The 23,775-nt window shown below is 48.7% G+C and overlaps 1 protein-coding gene across 4 annotated transcripts in view; it reads right to left on the bottom strand.

The window, feature by feature from the left end:
* Positions 1 to 260: 260 nt before the first annotated feature.
* Positions 261 to 23,775, bottom strand: part of FAM135B (family with sequence similarity 135 member B) — a 184,939-nt gene continuing 161,424 nt past the window's right edge. For all 4 annotated transcript variants that reach the window (XM_081071184.1, XM_081071185.1, XM_081071186.1 and 1 more), the window contains 10 exons: positions 23,117 to 23,190; positions 22,268 to 22,422; positions 16,396 to 18,385; positions 14,428 to 14,594; positions 13,447 to 13,538; positions 10,879 to 10,976; positions 9,466 to 9,617; positions 6,919 to 7,029; positions 5,356 to 5,469; positions 261 to 5,172 (listed from right to left, as the gene is read on the bottom strand). In XM_081071184.1, the coding sequence (XP_080927310.1) occupies positions 4,967 to 5,172; positions 5,356 to 5,469; positions 6,919 to 7,029; positions 9,466 to 9,617; positions 10,879 to 10,976; positions 13,447 to 13,538; positions 14,428 to 14,594; positions 16,396 to 18,385; positions 22,268 to 22,422; positions 23,117 to 23,190 (3,159 nt within the window). In that variant the 3' untranslated portion in view covers positions 261 to 4,966. The remainder of the gene's footprint in view (positions 5,173 to 5,355; positions 5,470 to 6,918; positions 7,030 to 9,465; positions 9,618 to 10,878; positions 10,977 to 13,446; positions 13,539 to 14,427; positions 14,595 to 16,395; positions 18,386 to 22,267; positions 22,423 to 23,116; positions 23,191 to 23,775) is intronic.

Here is a 23,775-nt window from a genome sequence, read left to right as displayed (position 1 = left end):
TGCATTGAACATGGGGATGAAGACCTGGGTCTCCTGTTCACGGAATGACCCGTCCCGTTCCCTGACCTGACCGGTCCAGTTTGGAGTTCCCGCACTTCTCTGCTCAGTCACCTAGGACACCCTTGGGCCCTTCCCACCGTGTGTGTCCCAGAAATATCCACACATTCCAGATGTCCTCTGAGCAAATGCAGAAGGAATTCCTTCAGCCCTGTGTGCCTCCCTCAAGAGTGTGTACTGTGCATTCCATAAACACAAAGTCCTGGAAAAAGAAAGTCAAAGGATTTTATTGTTGTTGTTTATCATTTGTACATACCACGAGCTACACAAAATGCCAACCAAAGAGCCAATGTAGAAAAATAGTAGAATTATATCAGCACTCATAACTTCGTTATGACTGTTGTTTTACAGACAGTTTGCAAGGGTGTGCGGGAGACGGTAATTATTGTATACAGATATTGTCACCACAATAAAGACATGTTAGGAATTCACAGTGGCGTCAAGCTCTACATTCAGGTTCTTTTTCAGAGAACGGGGCCATGCAAAAGACCCTGCCTCTCTTCCATGATGCAGCTAGCTGCTCACACTTGAAAACAACTAAACGAACATAAAGTAATAAAATAAAATAAACGAACATAAAACAAGACAAAATAAAATACATCCCAGAGCCCTGCCCTGTATGCTGAACAACATAAGCCACGGGCCAGGTGTCCTGGTACGTCTGAGTGTGGTGATACTTATGGGCAATATCAGTGCGTCTTATTTGATAACCTACTTGTGTCTGTGAATTGGAAAAGAAGTAGAAAGATGAGTCACAGCGCATCAGAGACATGTCCTACCAACAGGGGATATGCATCTCAGAGGGATGGGCTTCTTGACAGACAGGCTGCATGACGCACTCTTCAGCTTCTCGTTTTGCCAATTTCCTAACTTGACACTGGCCTGGGGATGGCAGCCCCAGAGAAGCTTTGCACCTACCTGAGTGACATGGTTGATTTCACTGTGACATCTGATCTGGGCAGGTTTTCTGCTTTCAAACCATCATGGGACCCCAAAACCTTGATACCAGGAGTATGACTTGTTTGAAAGAGTGCTGAGATGATGATTCTCCATGTTCCCCGTCTTTTTCTCTTGCCTCATTAGTCTCCGTATGTGGACATTCTTCTATTTATGTGGGCCTCCGTTCCCCTCACTAGATAATAAATTCTGGAAGGATGGGCAGCGTCCTAGTTAATTTCTGTAGCCACTGATCCTGAGCACAGAACCAGGCAGAGCCTAAATAATCACTGTTTAAAAAGAGATACCAGGAAGTGTAAGTCATGAGGGCATTGTCAAGGTAAAATTCATACCTTTCGTATTAACTTACATACAGACAAGACAGTATGTGGGACAGAAGGAGGTGTTCTCTTTAAAGGAAAAATAAAATACAAGCTAAGACGTATGCATAGGTTATCAGACCTACTTGAATTATACTCAATTTCCCCAGAGCAAGAAGGATAAAGCAGGGTTTCTGCCATATGCAATGGTTTAACCTTGGGCTACATGTCTTTTTTCTAGCGTGCAGCAATAAAAAGATGCTGAGTGACACTTACAGAATTCAAACTTCCAAACACCTTCAATTAGAGGTAATATCGTCTGGCTCCAGTCTGTCCCCAAGTCTCAACAATGGCTTACACTGCACCCTGAGCAGGGAAATAGTTTTACTTTGTACATCACCCAGTCAAGCACTGAAGTGAGCTAGAAAACACCAGTTTGGAGGCTCCTGGAATCACAATAAAATGGTGTGAGTGCTGGAAGCTTAAGCCTAAAGTTTCAGAAAGGTGACCTCTCTCCAGCCATCAAGTATGAATCACTTTGAGGCCATGTAAAATTTTCTTATTTTATCATCAGGAAAATTCCCTAGAGCTAACCTTTGGTTATAAAATATTCCTATGGTACCTCCCCAAACTTTAAAACACCTAATCTCCGCAGGCACTGTCCCAGACACTTGGCTCTTCCCTACTCACTTATACCCCCAACTACCTTTCAAAGTAGATATTTTCAAATCTGTTATATAGACGAGGAAACTTGATCCACTCCCCTGACCCCCCCTTGGAAGCATGCCCCAGAGATATAGCTGGCTTTTCCCATTACAGAAAACTACCACTATGAGGTCTTATCTCTTGAAAGTACTTTCCTCTTGCAAGTTCAGAAGCTTAGTGGGTCAACAAGAGTCAAAACCAAACTCTTTCTGCAACAGAGTCTGTGGCTGTCGGTTGGCTGGGGGCCGGAGAAGACAACACGAGCTTTCAAGGACAAACCAGCCCTCCTCAGCAATACGTACTGAACCCCAACTCTATGTCAGGCAATGGGTGGAACAAGGGTACAGTGATAACTTAGATGTGGTTCCTGCTCTCAAGGACACAGAAGAAGACACTGTGATAAGGAAGGAGAAAGGAGCGACACCCTCTACCTTCTCCCAGGGTTCCAGCACTCCAGCTGCTTTCCACCTGTCTTTGAGGTATTTAGTCTGCCTCAAGGTAACTTAAGGTTCACATCTGCTTCTCTGCACGACAAATTCCAATTAATCTCAGTATTGGTAACTTTTACTTCTAACTAGTGCTGAGGAACTTAGCAAATCATAAAAACAAAAAACAAAAATGATGCTGAGAATGAAGACATACTAGGTCATTATCTTGGCAGGCATTTTGTTTATAATTTGCATCATCAATAATAGAATGTCTCTGTTTCGTAATATAGATATATATATTAGATATCTATATGTCAATAAAAAGAGACATAAAAAGCTTTTTCAAATGAGGCATGATAATACAACACCTGACACTCTTATTTACAATACAGAGATGTCCTTTCTACACAATTATAATAGAAGCTCAGAGCCAGAGAGGGTTACAAAGACAGCAGCACACCCCTATAAAAACAAGAGTGGCCCCATGCAGCTGGACGTTTATTGCCATGAGTTCTCACTATGTCCAGACAGCATATTGAAGTTAAAAATGGCATCTGGCTTTTGGAAAAGACAATGGTCATCAGACTCACCCTGGCTCCATAACCGCTGGCTACATGGTTTCTCCAATGACCAGGGAATGACAAACTTTGCTGATGGGAAGTAGAAACACAAAACAAAACACACTCATCAGAGGGGCAGGGCTCCTCACTGGACCAGGAAGGAGAAGTCGCTACAAACTCCAGCATGGGCACTGAGCCTGGCCACTTGCCAGGAAACACACATCGCAGGTTGCACCGCAGGGACCAAATTCCTCCTGGGTTCCACAGCGGATTGGCGCTGTTCATGAGTGACATAGTCTATGCCCACTGGGGACTGGGAAAAATACCCAGTGGGAACATGGCCAGAGGGCTTCCTGATTCCCCACATGCTAAGAGTAGGGTGCAATGAAAGTGCAAGGAAGACTCACAGAGAAATCCTAAACCGTTGTGTGGAAGTATGCCGTTGCAGAATGTCCAGCCCCCCTGCCCCCTTTTTCTGTCTTAAGAAATCCACAGGTGTGTTCTTCTGCAAAGGTGCCGATCTGGACATGTTTCTCATGACCTGATTTGTTTTCCAAAGCCACATCGTTCATAGGCAAAGAACTGAACTTCTCAGATAAGCCAGGATTTACTTGGTTTTGTTACCATGGTGTCGGCGGCCTAGGGTCCTGGTCCAGGTGCCGGGACCAGGATTCTGGTCCCAGAGGAGTTTCCACACTTTGGAAGGGATTTTTGCAGAAGCAGGAGCTTTCACATCCCCATATTATCACCCCTACCGTCCTGGTTGATGGGTCCCTTCAACACAACTAAGAGAATCTCTAGGCTTCTTTTAACTCATAGAGCGCGCTCGTCTCTGGAACCACATTCAAAATCCTGGTAAGTTTCCAAACTTCCCCTGAAGCCGCAAACCAACAACATTTGAGTCTTCCATTTGGCTGTTGTTCTCCTCTCTGACCTCACCCTTCATTTTTATCAATGGTGGCCTTTCCTAGCCCTTTATTTTCCTAAGGCAAGAAGACATTTCTATTGAAAGATAACCAGCACCCTTCTTAGAGCTCCCCTGAGGTTTTTAATCCAGCACGCCTCCACTGAGATGTTTTTCTCCTTCCACAGAGAGGAGCAGCAGCTGGCCACGCTAATGGTTTTAATTTTTTGCAATTGCGTCAAATGCTAACACAGCATTTCTTTGGAAGTATACCAGCAGGAGCTTCACACACGTGTGCATTAATCTCAGGGCCACCTTCTGCTAGCTTTAGTCTAACTCAGCTTTCCCTACCACAGACAGAGATGTAAGCAATCCCCAAAATAAATGATGGACCAAGGTTATGCATAGGAAGAGTCTGGAGAAGTAGGTGGCCCAACTGATTCTCCATGTTCTTCTTCTAGTTATTTGTTTTTCGTAACAAACATGCACCAACAGCATCACCTCTAGGCCCCGATATCCCTTACATCACCCCACCCCCTGCTGTTATGAAATAAAAGTGGAGTTTACAAAGTATCCCTTTGCCCCTTGTCCAGAAAACAGGAGGAGAGAGTGAGAGCAAGGGCATCATATTTTCTTGAACAAGTGGCACATTGAATCTATTAAGGGTTATATTTACACAAATGTGTTCACTCTGCACAGAGGTTAACCTGAGTTCTGAAATGCTTATGTGCACTTAATTTAATTGAAACTGATAAAGCTATGAGCTAGTAGCGTTCCATTTCTTTATTTTCGCCTAGTTTCCCTACAAAGCATCTTGAATGAGACTCCAGGTGGCTAGACAGGTTCGTGCAAAGGCTGTTGTGTGTAACACGATGGGTTCAGCTTTCCCAAGTCTCCGAAATGGAAGCACCTCGAATGTCTGGTCCCACCCCACCCTCCATCCCTCTGGGCTCCAGCCGGGCGTGGCAGACGTCTACCAAAGGATGGCTCAGCTCGAAGGCTCCTGGGTCGCCAGTGTTCCGCGCGAGCGTCCCATCGCCGGCTCCCTCCAGGCCATTACTTGAAGTAGTTGAGTCCCGCCACCAGGAAGAACTTCTCCAGGAAGAGTTCCGAGTCCAGCACGGCGATGTGAGCGGCCCGGCCAATGAGGGTGTTGGCGGTGTTGGGCAGCGCGTGGAACACGTTGTGTCGGATCAGAGAGCAGCCCTTGGCTTCCACCAGGGGGCTGAGAAGGTTGTTGATCATCTCGGCGTAGACGGGCCCTGTGAGGAGGGAAGGATGGGAGGGTGGTCGGGCCGCACGCGGCGGAGCAATCGAGAGACAGCCACTGGGCGTGTGTGGGGTTCCCATTCCTGGGAAGAACCCCTGAGGTGCCCTGCTGGGCCGCAGCCCGACTTCGTGAATGGACTTTGCTGGTTAAATCATACAAATGCAATGCGGCTTACCCGTGTGTCTGTCTTTGAGGGCAGTTCTGCACATTTCGATCCTGGCTGAATGAAATGGTACATAGCGGTCTTGGGGAGAAGCCACCAGCACGACGTTTTTAAAATACTGCAGACCTGCAATGAGCCAGGCGGGGGTCTTTCACTCGGGGAGGTTCACCGCACACCCTCCGATGGCACACGCTGTGCAAACCTGCCCCAGGCAGCCAAAGCGAGCAGATTCCTGACACCCTGCTTGTGCGGTTGCGGAAGGACCTTCTGGTGGGTGAGATGGAGAGAATTTGCTACACGGTAGCTTTGTACCTTAGGAGGAAGGGGAGGGCTTTGTTCCCATCACGCATGGGAACTAAGCTCCTCTGAACAGTGAGACAAGCAACGTGTCAGTGACAAGAAAGCCCTCCTGCGCTAGCAACACTCAGGAACCCGTAAGGAAACCCAACTAGTATTTTGCCCCCCACTCGCAGTCCCGACAGCCCCCCTTAATGCCAGCCCTTGTCATGTCACCTGCTTTAGGAAGACAGACTCTGAACCCACCTCTGCCTGCAGCGATGGAGGGATCGTCCAAACTGAAGAACAGAGCATATTCCTTCTGTTCTCAGAGCCCATCACGATCACCAGGGGCTACGCGTGCCACCCAGGACCCACCTGGGAACACCCCCCCGGACTGCAATCAGCCCAGGGTCCCTTCAGGGGACTCCTCCACTGAAGTGGGCCCTCTCATCCAAAATCACATCCCAAACACTGGCTGGGTGTCAGGCCGCCTCCATGACAGGCTGGTCCAGGGCAGCGGTGTAAAGACCAGCCCTTGCCCTGCACTAAGATCCGCCTCAGCTCCACCCTCCGGTGAGTGGGGCTCACTGAGACCTCTGTGGGGGTCGCACTGCCACCCCACGTCCCCTCTGCCTGATCCTGCATCCCGTACTTCTTCTCCAGGGGGCATCACCCTGGCAGGTCACCTAACACACAGGTGGCTAAAGAACTTGCCGGAGCTCACACAGCAGCGTGTGGTGATGCCAGGGATGTGACCAGAATCAGTGTTCAGACACTGAAGGATGACTGTGGACCAGAGGACAGCCCCGGGCCAGGCCCAGTGCTCCCTCGGGGGGACACTGGTGTCCTCTGGAGTGATCCCAGTGCTGGGAGTGATCCCAGCACAGCTGGGGGCTTCCACACCTATGTGTGCGGTCGCGCCTGGCTGGGATAAACAGCATTTATCCTCCCGTTTTGTGGTGGATCTGTACCTGGGTGAGGGAGCTGTGAGTTGGCCCACAGACCTTGAACCTGTGTGACTAGAAAGTTAAAAGGTTAGAAGGAATGTGAGGCTGTGCTGTACTGTAGAGGTGACCCCCGCATACGCCTGGGCCCATACCTGTGAAACATCTCACGTCATGGGGCAGACGGGCCAGGAGTGGCTGACTTCTCGGGGTCTCCTGATGAGCTAAGAGCCTGTGCATGCCGGGCGTCATGAGGGAATCAACGGAGTGTGGAAGCCACTTGGGGCCACAGGGGTGGCTCCCCAGATCACACTTGGGGTCACACTGGGGTGCTGCCCAGAGAGCCACTCACCTGTCTTTTGGCTGAGCTGGTAGAGGAAACACTTGCGCAGATCGGCGTTATCCCTGAAGGTCAGCTGCAGGAGGGACCCTGACTTCTTCAGTTTTTGCATGAGCCACAAGCCTAGGAAAACAAAACAAAAATCAAACACAGAAACAGAGACAGCAGAAAATAACTAGGGACAGGTCAACATTCAACGGGGATTTTTAGCTAACTTAAACATTAGAGCGTAGCAGGCATTCTAGCAAATGCCTGGAAGTTAGAGGGACACCTGTATTCTTATGCTCTGGGGGGCGGGGCTATGAAATCATCCTGACAAACGACATGGTGACAGGCTTCAGGAGTCACAAAACTGTCTGCACCCTGCGATCTACTCATCCCCCTCCATAACTCGAGACTAAGGAAACAATCCTAAATACAAAAAAAAAAAAAAAGAAAAGAAAAGAAAAAAGAAAGGATGTAAAGGACGTAAGAACGTTCCTCACAGATCCATTTAGGAAATAGAAAAATTAACATTGACTTTTCTCCCATTCCCCTATGGTGATGCTGACAGTAAGACTGCTGCTGAATGTGACTCTTGTGTCACAGTCACACACACAAAAATAAATCTGACAAAAATGCAAGGAAATAGACAAGACACAATGTGTGCAGATATTGTTATTATTTCTGCCGTAAATGTGGATACAGATAGTGATAAGCACAGTGAGCTGTACAAAATTACTCTGCATATGCTAGATTGGAAGAATTTTTGGTAATCTCTCCTTTTAAAACTTTTCATAATGTTTCATGATTACTTTATAATTGTAGTAATAATAATAATAATAATAATAATGGTTTAAATCATTTGTTTCTGTCAAAAGAGGGCTTCCCTGATTTGTGAGGAAAGACATAGTGATAGAGGAAAGACCTTCCAAATAACTCACAATAACTGTCCTTAAAATAGCATAAGAGCAAACACACAACCCCAACCCCAGCTTTCTCTGAGTGAGGGTGCCGTGGCAGAGGGCTGGGAGATGGGCACAAAGCGGGGACGTCGTGAGAGGTAACCCGAGACGCCACATAAGGAATGGGGGCACTCGGGACTACGAAAGTCTTCACCAGGAATATGATTGAATACACTGTTTATTATTATACAAAGCCAACGATCTAGGTGGGCGGCCATACACCAAATCACTTCCACCGTCCCCACGTGTTAGTAGCACCCATGTGGTCTGCGGGTTAGTCTAACACCCCATCATGTCACATGAGGCCCTTTATCCCCAGGCTCCTCCCGAGGGCCTTGCTGCCATCTCCTGGCCCTCAGGTCACCCTGCAGGATCCCTGTCACAAAGAACCACTTGCACGTGGCTGATAACACCAGGCTTCTGTGTTCTTACATGCACGATTCCTTCTGCACGGAAAACGTGTCCTACCATGTGCTGTTCTGGAAGGTTCTGCTCACCTTCGAAGATTCATTGAGCCTTCCTTCCTTATCCACTATGATCTGGCCCCCTCAGAGCACAGAGGGAATGGTGAGAGCCTCGGAGCCGAGCGGGGGCTGTGTTGTTACATTCCAGCCAGAAGCACAGAATTTGGCTACGGTTGACCTTCCAGACATGTCAGTCCCCTTTTCCCCCCTTCTCCTGTTTAATTCTTAACAATTCTATCATCCACACAAACACATGTGCAAACACACACTGTGTGTGTATGTGTGTGTGTATATACGCATGTGTGTTTATAGAGATACATATATGCACACATACATACATCTATATATCATAAATGTATCTATTCATATACATAAGCGTACACACACACACACACACATTAACTCCACTTGAAACATAAGGAAACTAAGTAGCCCAGAGGCGAAACTTCTTGGCCAGAGGGTCTGGGTTGCCCTCAACCACAGTCTCGTGGGAAGTGACACGACACTCTAGACCCTGACCCCACACAGCCGTCCAGCTGAGTGCTAAAGACTGAATGTTTATTCCCCCAAATTCGTATGTTGATAACTAACCTCCAGTGCCATGGGAGGTGCTTAGGTCATGAGGGTGGAGCCCCCAGGAGTGGCATTAGTGCCCTTATCAGAGGAGACCCCGCAGAGCCCCCTCACCCCTTCCGCCACCCAAGGATACAACAGAAACCCGCGACCCAGAAGAGGACCCTCACAGGACCAGACTGGCACCCTGATCTCAGACTGCCAGCCTCAGAACTGGCAGAAATCAATATCTGAGGTTTATAAGCCCCCTGTCTGTGTAATTTCTTACAGCAGCGCAGCTGGGCTGACACAACCAAGCTCTCTCCTCCACGCCTTTTACAGCCAAGACCCCAGGGACCTCACCGGTCCGTTCACAGACAGCTAAAAACAGAAGAGACCTTGGGAAACACCCAGTCTAACCTCGCGTAGCGCCCAAACGAAAGGGCGTCTTTCTCAGCCCAGGTCCCTTTCCATCGTCCCACACTTTGAAGAAGCTCTGACGTCACAAGGTTCCATCCAGGAGGACGTCTGCCTCTGGCTTCTTTGCCCCTCGGCTCTGAATGAATCCTGAGACATGACGAGGCTTGGGAAAGCCTTACCTGTGCTAACCAGGGTGCTGTTGTTGTACAGGGTCCCCAGGTGAGGCCCCGACAGCGACAGGAACGTGTGCAGTTTGTTGAGGTAATACCGGAACCGGGGCCGCGTCAGGACCGAGCGGATGATGATGTTGCCGAGGGAATGGCCAATAAAGCTGTTTGGAGAGAAACGGTGCAAGTGGGTGTGACATCAGTCAGCCGCATGCCGGGCTGTGATGGGCTGGGCGTGCCAGCGGGTACTGGCCAGGGGGGTGGGGGCCACGACTTCCTGCCCGTTAGGCTTCCAAACTCTGGCCACGTGAAGCCTGAGACAGCATCTTTGTGAGTGGACGTTGCGATGCCCAGTGTGGTCAGAAGAGAGTGTGGGCATCGTGCCCACCTTTACACCGTTAGAGCAGCCCCACCCCATCTGGTGTCCATGTCCCCTCTCAGGCCACCCGGGGTCCTTTCTGAAACACACACCTGAGCATTGAACCTTGTTAGTCATTCACAGGATACAACCCCAACTTCTCCGCCTGGCTTCTGCGGCCATTCAGGACCTGGCTTCTGATCACCTGTCTGGTTTCCTTCATCACTCTTTCCACCATGAATCTGTCGAGTTGCCCGCTCTCAGCCCACACCGGTGGACACCCTCCTGCATGCTCTGTGCAGTCCTGTGAGTTCTCTACTCACAGATGTAAGGATCCAACACATCAGTGTTTCCAAACTAAGTAACTGCGTGTGGAAACACTGTGATAGGAAAGGAATGCCGCCCTACCTCTTCCCACGGCGCCCTCTGAGTTTTCCCTAACCTCTGTAAGCCTCTGAACACTCATTTGTGAAATAAGGAGGTGACAGTTTATCTCTGAGGCCTAAATGGGGGAATGCCCTTTTGGACTCACTACTGTACCCACCCATTGCAAGTGCAAGCTATTTACTATCACCTTAATCCTCTCAACGTTTAATCCGCATTATCTGTTACAGTGGAAGGATGCACTTAGCACCGACCGAAACCCTCTTCTCGGGCAGGAATCCATTCCGCCACACAGCATGTCAGCTCAGGGCTGGCCCCACTCCGTAGAAACACAGACCCCCGGATTTAGGAAGCTTGCAAAACGCTGCATGGCAGGTTGGGATTCAGACTTGTGAGTGTTAGGGGAACAACAATTCAAACCTAGGAATATTGGATTGGGTCCAAGTCTCTTTCTATGAGTTAGAAAAGGTGTATTCCCCTGTGCACACACTATGACAGATATGGGGGTGCCAAGCAGCCCCGCTAGTCACTGCTGCTCTGAGAAGAATCTACCCCATGAAACGTCACACATCACCGTACCAGGAAGTACGCAGAGGGCACCATGTTGACCTGTACACAGCAGACACTCAAACACATCAGCCCCTCCAGCCCCTCCAGCATGAATTCCTGTGCCCTCCTGTTACCTGATTCGGGATATAGACAGGTTGTACAGCTGGATGTGCTGAATGATTTCATCCAATAACCGATCCGTCATAGTGTCAAAGTCTGCGAACGTGTCCATCTGGAAGAGGACAGAGGAAACAGGGGGTCAGGGGGATCAGAGCAAGGCCAGGCCCCCCCATTAAACACCACAACACATTCTGGGAGTGTGCTGAAGCCTGACGTTGGGGTTACAGATTGGGGGTCAGCGTCAGGAAACGGCCCACACATCGGGCTCTCGTGAAGAAACTTGGGGACACTGAAGAATCCTCAGATAGGAGGGCGAGTGACAACAGACGGGAGAAATGGAATTGATGGAGAGCAGCCCACATGGTCCAGAGCCATGTGGCCATGGTGCTGCTGTGCCCACGTCACAGAGGCCCTGACAGGTGACACAGGGCACGAACCGGGACTCACAGCCATGCCCGCCTGACGCCAAACCCCCACCCTTTCGCCAGCACAGCCTTTAGACCACGTTGCCAGGCCATGTCCCAGGGCAGACGTCGGCTTTGAGAAGGACCCCAAAGCCATCTGTCTGAGGAAATGTCACCCATGTCTGAATACGTAAAAGGGCAGACATGGAGAGACAGGCTAGATTGGCTTATCTAACTTCAAGGACTAACTTTTGCAAATACAGATGGAAACCGCAGGGGGGACATTTGGGGTCAACATAAAAAAAAATAGTAATTTCTCATTAAGTGGAGCTGTCCTACAATGCCGTGGGCTGTTTGGAGCTGAGCTGAGCTCCAAGCTACGGAAGGGGAACAAGAGGTTTCATGAGAATTCATCAGGGTTGAAGACAAGGGGCAGTGAAGTGAAGGCCGTTAGGGTTCATTGTCACCTGCCATCAATGAACCTTGCGGCAGTAGAAGGATAAAGCACACGGGTCAATTTCTTAGTGTCCGTGGACTAAGAAAGAACCGTGTCCGCAGGCTTGCTCCCCTGCTTGGGGGATCTGTGCCTTGGATCTGCTCCCCAATCTGAACCTCAGTCTCCTAAGTCTGGAAGGGGGGTCCATATAGTGTCAGTTTAAAAATTAGGTAAAATACTGGCAACACACCTAAGACAGATGCCACTCTGTTCATTCCCCTCTAGCCTTTCACACCGTTTCCTCATCTGTATATTATTAATTTAACATGAATTATGAAATAAACGGTAGCAATTATGACGCCTGAGTTAACCATATTGCTCTGGGAATCACAGTAGGCTTAGAAAACAGTATTTCAGGAGCTTCCCCACCAGGATGTTTTTAAAGGGATGTGCTGCAAACCTATGTGCTTAAAAGAACAAGAAGCCGTAACACGCTGTGGGACGTGACCCTTCCTGAGTGACCACTCCGCCCCCCCACCCAGTTAACTGACTTCTCATGGACCCAACTCTAGGGTCCCTGCAGTGCCCAGCTCCGATCCCTCTGCCACGGGGTACATTAGAGAGGCTGTATCCCCGAGGCTGCTCTCCTGAGATGTCTCTTGCTAACAGCACCCATGTTCCCTGCAAAGGAAACGTCACGAGCACAAATCACAGACAATCGTACAGGTGCTGCGCCTGCCCCTCAGGATAACCAGGCGTCCCGTGTCTCCACCTCCTTTAGGACACGGACCACACCGGGCACGTATTCCAGTTGGGTTTGCCCAGGCTTATCTCCCTGGGCAGCACGGATGGCGTCTTCCTGTGCAGGTCACACTGACTGTGGAACCCTGGGTAACTCTTGGAGCCCCCGTGCTCTCGTCAGTAAGGAGGAGCTGACGGTATCAAGGCTTCATAGAACGGTTGTGAAGATTACATGGAGAAAGGGGTGGAGGGTGCTGAGCACACAGAAGGAGCTTGCAATGGCTCTCTTCCCTCTCGTCACACCTGTCTCTTTGCCCTGCATGTCCATGGCCTTGTGCACAGCAGGGGTCACAGAAAGGCCGCAGACCTGAGCCCTAGCGATGGGGGGAGGAGACTCTGGCTTGTTGGCTGTGCTGCACAATTCCCATTGCCAGGGGTCGTGGGACCCTTTCCTGATAGGCAGTTCTGTGCCTCCCAAGAATACTTGGCATTGATCCGTCTCAAGTCGCTTGGGGTGAGAATCGACAGCCACCCCCTCCCCAGCCTCACCTCTGTATCAGGGAATCTCTAAATCCTCATCTACGCTGACTCCTTATGAGAGCTCCAAACCCCACTTACCTGGACATGGCAAAGGCCACACAGGTGACCTCTGACTCTAACAGGATCGTAACCCAGCTCCACGGGGGGCATGGATACCAGTGACAGCCCCCCAGTGCAGGCCCCCAGGTACCCAAATCACAGATGCTCTGAGCTGTCCCCCAGCCCAATGCCCTGTGCAAGGGCCCAGTCACCTGACTCATCTGTTCCCACTTTTTACTCTGTCCTCATCTCCCCTAAGGAAAACAATGAGTCCTTTGTCTCCAGGCCATCTGAGTGCCTGGCCAGTGTTCCCTGGGAAGTCCTCTCCATTGTGCGTGCCCACAAACTACCCTAGTGACTTTAGGAGGCTCCTGTAAGACATGACTCAGGAACTCTCAGTTCTGACGTTCCGGCCGTCATACCTGGTTCTTTTCCGACATCAGGAAGTCCAGTTTGCCTCCAGGAAGCCCCAGTTCTATGAAAGTCTTTACCAGCCGGAGGTCTGCACTGTTCCCTGTAAATGACAAACAGCCCAGCGCAGACCCCAGTTAACCATGTAAAAGCTGACACCCCAGGATTTCTTTCTCCTTCTTCTCCCATCCCCCATTTCCCATTTTTTCCTTAAGCGGATGATAAAAACAAGTAAAACAAGTCCAATCCTCTGGTCCCAGGCAGCTCCCCGCCCCCACCCCTGTTTCAAGGCCTTTCGAGGAAGTCCTACCTCAGTGGAATTATTCCGGGATCTACAAACACGTGGCTAGTGAGCACAGGCACACCACCCCACCCCCTTCTACCACAGCCAATTCTGTTTACTCGGGACATTAGTGGTGGTGCCACTTCACGGCAGACACGGAACAATATGACACCCACAGTCCCCTCTCACATTTCTTGTTTAATACAGAGGCTATCTAGCTGGGCCACTTCCAGGTAGTCAGTGAGTCCCCCAGACAGGCCAGCCTGGGCGCAGTTGTCTACAACAGAATCAGAGTTACCCTCGGGGACAGGAGCCATGGACGTGTGAGCCCCATAGGTGCCACCTGCCCCACAGTGACCGTCAGGGACAGAGGGCTGCTGCTAATAGCAGAGGCACAAAGAACACATCCCAAGTCTTCCTTCCTTCATTCCATCTACCTATTGCTTTATTCCATCCATTCTTTCTTTCCATTAATTCATTCATCTATGCCTTTCATCGATGTCTTTCATTTTCTCAACAGATTCTTGTGCCAGAGAGATCTTTTCTTTGGGAGCAAGGCCATGCCAGTTCCCCAGACCCGGCACATGTGTGTCATTCCACAGTTGCTAACGGGATGTTTGCTGAAGGAATCCTGATCCAGATTCCTTCCTAAATGCAACACATTGTTCACAGCACAGGAGTTTGAGGAGGAGACCTTCTGGGGACTCACCATCCAGGCCATGAACACAGACTACCAGGTGAATCCCATCTTCCAAATTTTCCTCCTCTTCCTCTGGTGGGAAATATGGGATATCAGAAGCTAGTACGGACAAGTCACTGTACAGAAATCCATCAATCTTCAGGTCTTTTTTAAATTTTTCTTTGGCCTGATGAAAACTGGAGAATACACTAATTAATCACAAGCCACGCTGTGCATGCCATGCTGAACAGGAGATGAGTTGAACGATGGACATGAGACCTCAGGGGAGATGCTAGGGAGGGAAGCTTTGTTCTAAATAAGGAGATGGGAAGACACCCCAGGAAAACCCAAGGCTGTATTGGTTTGGGTCCTGTAGATTTCCATGAGGTGCCCGCATTGAACGAGACTTCCAAGATTCTATCCAGCTGCAAAGATCCACAGTGTTTAAAAAGACCTTCCCAGAGTGAAAGCTTCTCCACCTAGCCTACCAGGCCACCACGGCTTGGCTTCTACCTGCTTCCCCAACATCCTCTCCAAGCCTCCAGAAAGAACACATTTCGCATCCTTCCTGGCGTGAATCATGTTGTTTGGCTTCCGTGCCTTTGTGCATTTGGGTCTATTCTGCCAGAAATGCCTTTCCCACCTGGTTACCATGTTCTTTGTCTGGTTATCTGACAAGATGGTGCTTAAGAGCCTGGGCTCAGGAGTCAGACTGCCAAGGTCAGAATCTCAGCGTTGACTCGTACTAGCTGGGGGCCAACAACTTCACCTCTCTTCATTCCATGTCTTCATTTATCAAAGGGGAATGGCATTATCTAATTAATAAAGTCGTTTTGTGTATTAAGCGATATAATCTATGCAAAATGCTTAGAACAGTACTTGAAATAGATTAAGTAGTAAAAAACAATGTTATCTGTCACGAGCCAAATCATCACTATCATGTCTCCTATCTTTTCTTTTCAGTTGAGGTGTCATCTTCACAAATCTTCTGGCCACCATCTCTATTCATACTCACTGTCCCCAGCCAGATGAGGTCTCTCTCCTCCTGGCTCAGCTATGCACACAGGAACCATCCCTTTAAGCCCACTGCCCTCATTTACTCCTCTCATCCTCTGTCTCCCTGATAGACTGTGAGCACAATAAGTGAAAGGACACTGATTGGCCAGGCACCGGAAAATGCCTGCTAAGTATGTTACATTGATAACACGGGCTCATCCGAGGTATTTCATAGTCTGTAAAACAGTGAGCCACAGCGGGCCTGCCTGTGCGATTTCTTTTGCCAGTATCATTAATTCTTTAGCATTTTGCCGAAGAGTAAGTAAGACGGGATTCTTCAATAAAGTGATTCTACACCACACTTAATCAGATATGCAGTTTACAGGTGAGGGAGCCATATGAATACAAACCCAACAAAAGGCTGAGGGGTGATTTCTGCCATTGCAAAAGGAATGATAAACTTAAGGGGCACACCAAGAGAGGCTCAGGAAGCCGTCCTATTCCCCAAAGACCCTCCCAAAGGGGCAAACGTAGAGGTACAGTGATACTCAGGAAAGAGGTGTTTATCATAGTAAAAACTGAAAACAAACTTCAGTGTGCATCTCTAAAGGACCCTCAGTACATCATGGTACAGCTGTACAACGGAATATTGTTTACACATCAACAAGATAACGCCAAATCAGAGTTTTGAACATAGGTGTTTCCAATATAGTAAGTTGAAAACACTTAGTTTGCACAGAATTATCCTGTTTGCCGTAAAAGAATACACAGATAGAAATGCAGGTAGAAAGAAGTGTGGAAGAACTTACACAGTGGCTGCATTTGAGAGATGGGCTTACTGATAACGTGTACGTCTTTGTACTAGTCTACGTTTCTGACCTGTACGATGTGAATGCGTTATTTAGATGAGAAAAGAGCTGATTATCTCCATTTTGAAACAGTCTGCCTGACATGGAGAAATAGGTGCGAACATCTCGCAGAACATCCCGCCAGCAAGCTTACCTAAACATCCTCTCGCCGACGCCGTCCTGCGAGTTCCTGGAATGAGTAGACACAACCCCAAAGGAACCCAAAGGCTGATGAGTGATGGGAAAAGAGGTCTGTTTGGAAGAGAACGCGGCCCTGGCAGGGGTCTCCTTGGGCACAGACGAGAAAGGGAGACAGGTGGCAGTGCAAGACACAGATAAGTTGACGACCTCCACGGCCTTCAGGCTGTCCAGAGTGAAGGTCTCTGCGGGGCTCAGGTGGGACACCAGGATGGAAGCGCCTGCCCTTGGCTCTGGGTCTCCCTGAACTTGGGAGTGAGTGGCGTGAGTCACAGCGCCCGCCTCGTGCCCAGCCTGCAGGGAGGGGCTTGCTCTTCCACTCAACACTCTGTCATCACTGGTGCAAGGTGAGCTGCTTTGCTCGCCTGCTGAAGCCAGGTCCGTGGCATCAATAGTGGATGGACAACTCAGTCCAGACACCGTATGACAAGGGGGACTCTCACCATCTGAGTCACTGCTGTTGGGAAGCGCTCCTTTCCCCACCTTCAGGTCTGCAGACGTGTCCTTTGGGGGCTCCATGCGTGCTCTAGGAAAAGATCTGTCCTTCGGGTTTCCAAGGGCTGTGATACATGGCATTTTTAAATTAAGACCTTTGGTTTCAACCCCGGGGGGGTTCTCGGTCCTGCCATCAAGACAGCAGGGTCCGTGGGGGTCAAATGGGCTCTCGTTCCCTTTGGGGATGTCCATGTAACCAGGGCCCTGCTCGGTGTCAGCATCTGACGCCCTCTCCACGAGAGGATGAGCCACCCCAGCATCCTGGGTGCTGGGGCCCCCGCGTCCCGAGGGCTCTACACTCTGCACGTGCACAGTGGGAGCTTCCGCCAGACGCCCCCCTTGCCGTCCGGCATCCGTGTCTGCTGCAGACTCCTCTGGGCTGCTGATCTGGGGTGCAGATACGGACTTGGTCAGTTTGGTGAGTGCCAGCTCCCGCTCCTCCTCCTCGTAAGGCAAAGAACTAATGGAGGTCAGGGACGCCTGGATCCCGCTTGGCCAACTCGTGTTGCTCTCCGTGTGTCCGCCCTCCAAGGAGTTCCGGTGCAGAGTTTGTCTTCGCACCAGCTGGTGCAAGGCTTCCCGGTCACTGGGTAATTCCAGGGCCCTGCTTCGGGCCTCGGACCAGGCCACGGAGCTGGGCTCACTCTCGATGCCGGAATCAGAGACGAGGGAAGAGGACCGCTTGATTTCTGCAGAGACCACCGACACTGCCTCCTGCTCCTCTGTGGGGGGGTCCTTGGAGGAAGCCCTGCCGTCCAGGGGGTCTTTCCATGCAGAGTTTAGTGCATCGCTGGGCTCACGGGGGAGGAGCTTGAGACTCAGGAGCAGTACCTTGCCCTCCTGATCGGCTCCCTTTCCTCCAGTCCTTAACTCATGGGGCGCTGTTTTCTCTGAAGAGATGGCATTTGGACGACTTCCGCCTGCCACCCCTTCACTTAGCAGAGTTCTGTCTAAATCACAGTTGTCCCGAAAGTGCCGACTCCCGTGCTGAGCTCGACGGTTCACTGTGGGTTCAGCTCTGCAGGGGCTCTCATTGCTGGACTTCACATCCATGTAGGTGAGTGCTGGGCCCTGGCCATCCCCTGGGTCCGGACTCCTGGGAAGCTCCTCAGCTGCTAGGGAATGCGTGCTGACATCAGACCTTTGGCCAGGCCAACATTCCTCTTCAGGCAAACCTTCTTTGTTCTGGAATTCGCCAATTGTCAGATACACCTGAGATTCAGAACACACGTCCGCGTAATTTGGTGTGGTTACGTTCTCATCTGGCTCCGCACACCTCATCACCTCTTCGTCAGAGTCCACTTGTGGTGGTTTCATGGTGGGCAAGACAAGGTGTTCCCGTAAAGGTGATTTTCTATTTACAATACGGTTCTCTTCTCTGGTTTTTAGACTCATTTTTGTGGGACTTGTTGCTGGGACATCAAAATTAGAGTAAACTCTCAAATTAGGTCCTACAAAAAGAAAGCAAAAAGTGCATTAGAATTTAAGCATCTATATTCACAAACTATTAAAATGCCTGATGGTAGCATGAAGAATTTGGCAGGACTTTGTTCTTGAGAAATAACCTCTGAATTCTTGGAATTGCCCAAGTGCTAGGAATGCGTTTGTATTCACGATAGCCTGACAGCTTATGCTAACTAGGTGACTCAGGATGAGTCCTCTGACAGTTTCTGCTCAGGAGATGACTCAGGATGGGGGCTGGCCATGCCAGAAAGACCCACCCTACAATCAGTTGGTCAGGTGACACCAGTACAACCTCTGATGAGGGGCAGTGGGCTGGGGATTGAGTTCAGTCATGTGGTCAGTGATTCAATCAACAATCCCTACATAATGGAACCCCAATAAAAACTCTGGACACCAAGGCATCAATTTCCATATTCACCAAACAAAAGAAGGTGGACTGGTGTTTTATTTTCTTTAAATCCTCCATATGGTTTAATAGAAGTAAAATAATTATAATTACTATTGAATGTTATCATGAAGTAAACCATTTAGACACTTACAAACTGCACGGGACTTTAAGACATCATCATCTCATTCCTTTGAGTGACTTTTATGATTGGATCAAGGATTAGAACAAAGAATGTAAAAGAATGGATCTCTTCATCACCTGGACACATTCTTTGCATCTTGAAAGACTAAGCAAATGTCCCTCCCTGTGGTGGAATGTCCCCATACTCTACAGTGAGTTAGACATTCTCTGTTGCAAATTCCCAGGGTCACCCCTGCACACAGTTAATGGGACACATCTACCACCATACTAAGACCCATTGTGCATTTCTTGTTCCCCCTGGAGAGGAGGGTTTGTTTTATGAGTACCTATATCCCCAAGGTTAGCATCATGGCTGGTACGTAGTCAACGAATTGTGTTCGTAAAATGAATTGAGACGAGAGCAGCAATGCAGCAAAACAAAGCCTATTACCCTCGTTAACTATTGTGTTGGCTTGGAAAAAAACACAAGTTCAGTGTCATTTAGTGTCCCCAGGTTAAGAAGAGGAGAGCTGAGAATGAGTTATAATCATCTACCCATTTCTGCCTCTAAGGAATTAAAAATATTGAGAAACATATGCAGATACAGTAGAGTTGGCTCACCTACCAAAAGAATGTGACTGTGCCCTGGAGAATAGGAATTAATCTTCTTCCAAGAAGGAGGTCACGAGTCCAACGAGGAGTGGGAGCAAGGTGGACAAAGGCTGCAGAGTCTGGGGTGCACGGCCTGCTCCAGCCTTGGTTAGCTCCCATGTGGATGGGGCAAGAGTAGGCAGAGGAAGGGGGCGCGGTTAGACAGGTAGAGAGAAGCCACAATGTGGATGAACTTGAATGGCCCTGTATGAATGAGGAGTCTGGTGTTTATATTATGGTAACAGGTGGATTGGTGGATTCTTGGAACAGAAATAAAAGATGCATCAGATTTATCGTCGACAGTTAAGACAGGACTCAGAGAGTCCAGTGAAGAAGTGGATGGTCAAAATAGCAAGTTTACTTCCACTACTACAACTAAGGAAAAATGAGCGGAGCAAAGGATCTCATTCAAAGAGAATAGATTTGGAGTCAGATACGAACTAATGGTATTAGTTGCCAAGCATTCATAACTTCCTTTGTGCTAGTCACTCTTAAGTGTTCTATGGATGGACCTATCCACTGCTCGCAGTAGCCCTACAGAATGGAAATTGCAACTCTTTGGCCCAATTTCACACAGTTACTAATTGTTGGAAAAAGAGATTCAAATGCAGGCAGTCTGGCCAACTGCTGAAACCTTAGGTGAAACCCTGTTCAATCCCTTTGGAACAGGGGAGTGAGGGGTGGGTGGAGAAGGGATTACAGGTAACATACACAGAATTTGCGAGTGCCTGGCACACAGTAAGTACTCTAGCCAAGGTACTATAGTACACCATGGATAAATGTTATTATTTTAACATGGAAAGGCATCTCTTTGATTTCCCTTTTCCGCTACACTAAAAGAATGGAAGGCAAATCTGAGAACCTCCTTGTAAGTTATAAGTGTGAAGGTCACCAAGCCCTTCAGGAAAAAGGAAATGGTTCTTTCTTTGCTAATGCTTTTGCCCTGGGATTAAAGAATCATCAAAGTACATTGCAAAAGAACAAGGGGGCCAAGGGAAGCTTTGGGTGTTGAGTGGGGACACAGATAACTCTGCAAAAGTAGTTTTGGGGGTAGCGATGGGTCAGGTGAAAGGTCTGTGGAGAGAAGACTTGGGGAGATAGCCAGGCCTCCAAGAGCCACTGCCGTGGGGTCTTCTGGGAAGATGGGATCAGAAGTGCTTAGGCCTCCGCCTCAGCTGGGGTCCACAGCCCAAGCACAACACAGAGGCCGCAGAGAGAGGCTGATCCTAAAATTCCATGCAGATTTGGACAGCGCATGGCTTTGAGGAACCTGCATGGACAGATGTGTAGGACTCTCGGGCACCGAATGACAGACAGTGGGAAGAGCTGGGCAGGAAAGCCCCACAAAGACTGGGGCTGACTGCAGCCAATGCTGCGTGAGTGCCGTTCAGCTGATGTGAAACTGATTTACAAAAAGTAAAGACAGGCAATGTAAGTGCACTCAGAGTTGAGCAACTGAGATTTCTAATTTGGCTGTCATACACAGTGCTGACACTAGGTGTCAGGGTACAACTGAGAACCAAATAACATCATTTGTTTGCAAGGTTGCTTTGTCCTTGGAAGTCATCTAGACTTTGAAAACACCCTACAAATCTCACATTGCAGATACTCTGATTTATAAGTGGCCCATCATTTAAATGATGGGTACCCAAGCATACTGTTTTAAAACACCTCACAAAGATGATGGCAAGGCAGGACCATGGGCTTTGCAGGTGGAGTGACTTGGCTTTGAATGTTAGCTTTTATAAGCGGCATGAGCTTTAATACGTACTTCTACTCCTGCCTCTTTCTCTGTGAAATAGTGTTTGTAAGGTTTTGGTGATAGGATTAAAAAGATAAAACATAGACTTCCAGCAAAGGGGCTGGCGTTTTCTGGTCCTTTAAGGGATCAAGGGTGTATTTCAACTTTGTCATCTGTAATAGTTTGTTGGTTTCCAACAAGCTGTGGGAGGGGACAGAGAACTGACATTCAGTGCATGTCCAGTTTGCATGCTCTCTCCAGGTGACCTATTAACAAACAATGCGACACCAGCCAAACACATACATACACACACACAAATACTGGGTTTCCCCGAAAATAAGACCTAAGTGGAAAATAAGCCCTAGCATGATTTTTCAGGATGACACCCCCTGAACATAAGCCCTCATGCATCTTTTGGAGCAAAAAATTAATATAAAACTGGTCTTATTTTCGGGTTAACACGATATACACAAATGTTATCTTCTCTTTCTAAAAGGAATCGTCCATCCACTAATGCGTATAGTCCACTTTCTCGAACACCTTGCTTGGCTCCTGGCACGAAGCAAGCATTCCACAGTCATCTGACTGGACGCTATTCCAGTTTAACTAAGAATGACTTCATCATATATTTGAATTGCACATTCGAGGTAAGAAAGGATCTCCCTCCACTGCTCATGGCACTCTGAGGAGGGAGGGGGAGAACGTGGCTCCCGTTTCGTAGGTGGAGACACTGAGGCACTGGGTACAATTCTGCCCCCCTGAAGCAGTCGGCAAGTTGCTATTTACTATAATAGTCCTTTGCCAATTTCACTGAAGCAAAGTCATTTCAGACAACTAGCTCAACCTTAGTTTTTGCATCTCCTCCAGGAACTAACGAAGTCCTTTAGTAATTTGGTCCCCCGGCTGTTGGCACATGAACAGGACGACTGACCCCTGTTCTTGAGTCTGCCCAGAACAGAGAAGGCTCACCTGTCGCTGGGCAGTCCACGTATCTGTCCTCAAAGATAACGGGCAGCGTGCTCCAGTTGCCGTCGATGTCCAGGCACTCTGCGGGCAGCGGGGGCATGGTGGTGAGGTACTCCGAGCCCCGGACGTCCAGAGAAAGCTGGCTGTGGGTCTCTATCCTGGGGAACGCACAGGTGAGTGTCCGAGGAAGATTTCAATGCTTTAAATGGCCACCCTACCCCTCCCCAGCCTGACCCCAAGAAAACATTCAGAAAACGGTCGGCAAACCTTGTAGAGGCAACAGAGTCGACTGTGGAGTATGTGTTTTTGCTCTTCTGAGAGCTAGTTATTCAGCATCGATGTGGAATCTGGCCGTACCCCTTCTCATTTTCTAGGTCCTTGCTTTGATTTGTTTATCTTTACTTGTCACTACGTAAAATGATATAACTTACATCCTGCCTGTTTCTCCACTAAAATGAGTGACCCATGAGGACAAAATCATTACTTTGTTCCCTGCCGTATCCTCTATGCCTGCGTGTGCAACAAAAATTTGTGTAACTCTCTGGGCATCACCTAATGTTTTCTGAGCAATCTGTGGCTTACACTGTGTGTTCATGGGTGTGGGTGTTCTCATTTGGTTCCCCTATTTTAAGGAAAATAAGACCATGTAACGTGCAGGAACAAAATAATAAAGACAATAAAAAACACAAGAGTGACATAAAAATAACTTTCTCAAGCACCCACGGAAAGTAAATGGAGGAATAGGATTTTGAACTTCAGTTGGCTGAGATGAAGGGGAGAAGGGACTGTGAACAAGACTGCTTTGGCTGCCTACTTTTAGGGTGTGACATGGGTAAGCCGTGGGTCACTTACAGATTTTCCTGAAAGCTCAGGACTGCAAGTTTTTGGTGCTCCATGTAAAAGAAGGCCTCGGAAAACCTTCGGACCTGAGGAATAAAATCATGTAGACAGTTGAATTCATTCGGTAGATATTACCTTGATTTTTCTGTTTTTGTAAGGAAATTGAGTCCAAGGAGGTAAGTGGCAGATACTAATAGGAGGAGAGCTGAGCCCACCACCCACAAGTGTTGAAGCATCAGGTTTTCTCCTCTCCCACAGCAGCCGGCCCGCTCTCACTCACAGCTCTAGCCCAAGCCTGGTTTACGGGCACAGTTTAATGCCTGTTTGAATGGTCTTGCATTGTTTTCTGTCATTTTTATATTTAGGTCTTATTTCTTCTACTTCTGAAAACAGGGAGCATAAACAAATGCAGATGAAACAGAATTTGCCCAGCCAGCCATGCACGTGTGTCCCCTAAGCTTTTGGTCCTCTTGCTGTAAATGAGGAGACCATCATCTTTTATCATGCATTGGTACCTGCCCTTATACATCCCAGCTGCAGGCAAAGAAACACACCTGGAGAGATGTCCTCCATCAGAAAACACTTTTCCAAAACACTTTCAGAGCCCCTGTAATATCCCTTGAGATGGGATCTGCTGTCATCTGATCGCCAAGGGAGGTATTTTACGAATG

This window comes from Rhinolophus hipposideros (genome assembly GCF_964194185.1).
Source record: "Rhinolophus hipposideros genome assembly, chromosome: 13".
In the NCBI taxonomy this organism is placed as follows: domain Eukaryota; kingdom Metazoa; phylum Chordata; class Mammalia; order Chiroptera; family Rhinolophidae; genus Rhinolophus; species Rhinolophus hipposideros.
The sequence above is the reverse complement of the archived record's forward strand: the minus strand, read 5'-3'. Positions and strand labels throughout refer to the sequence as shown.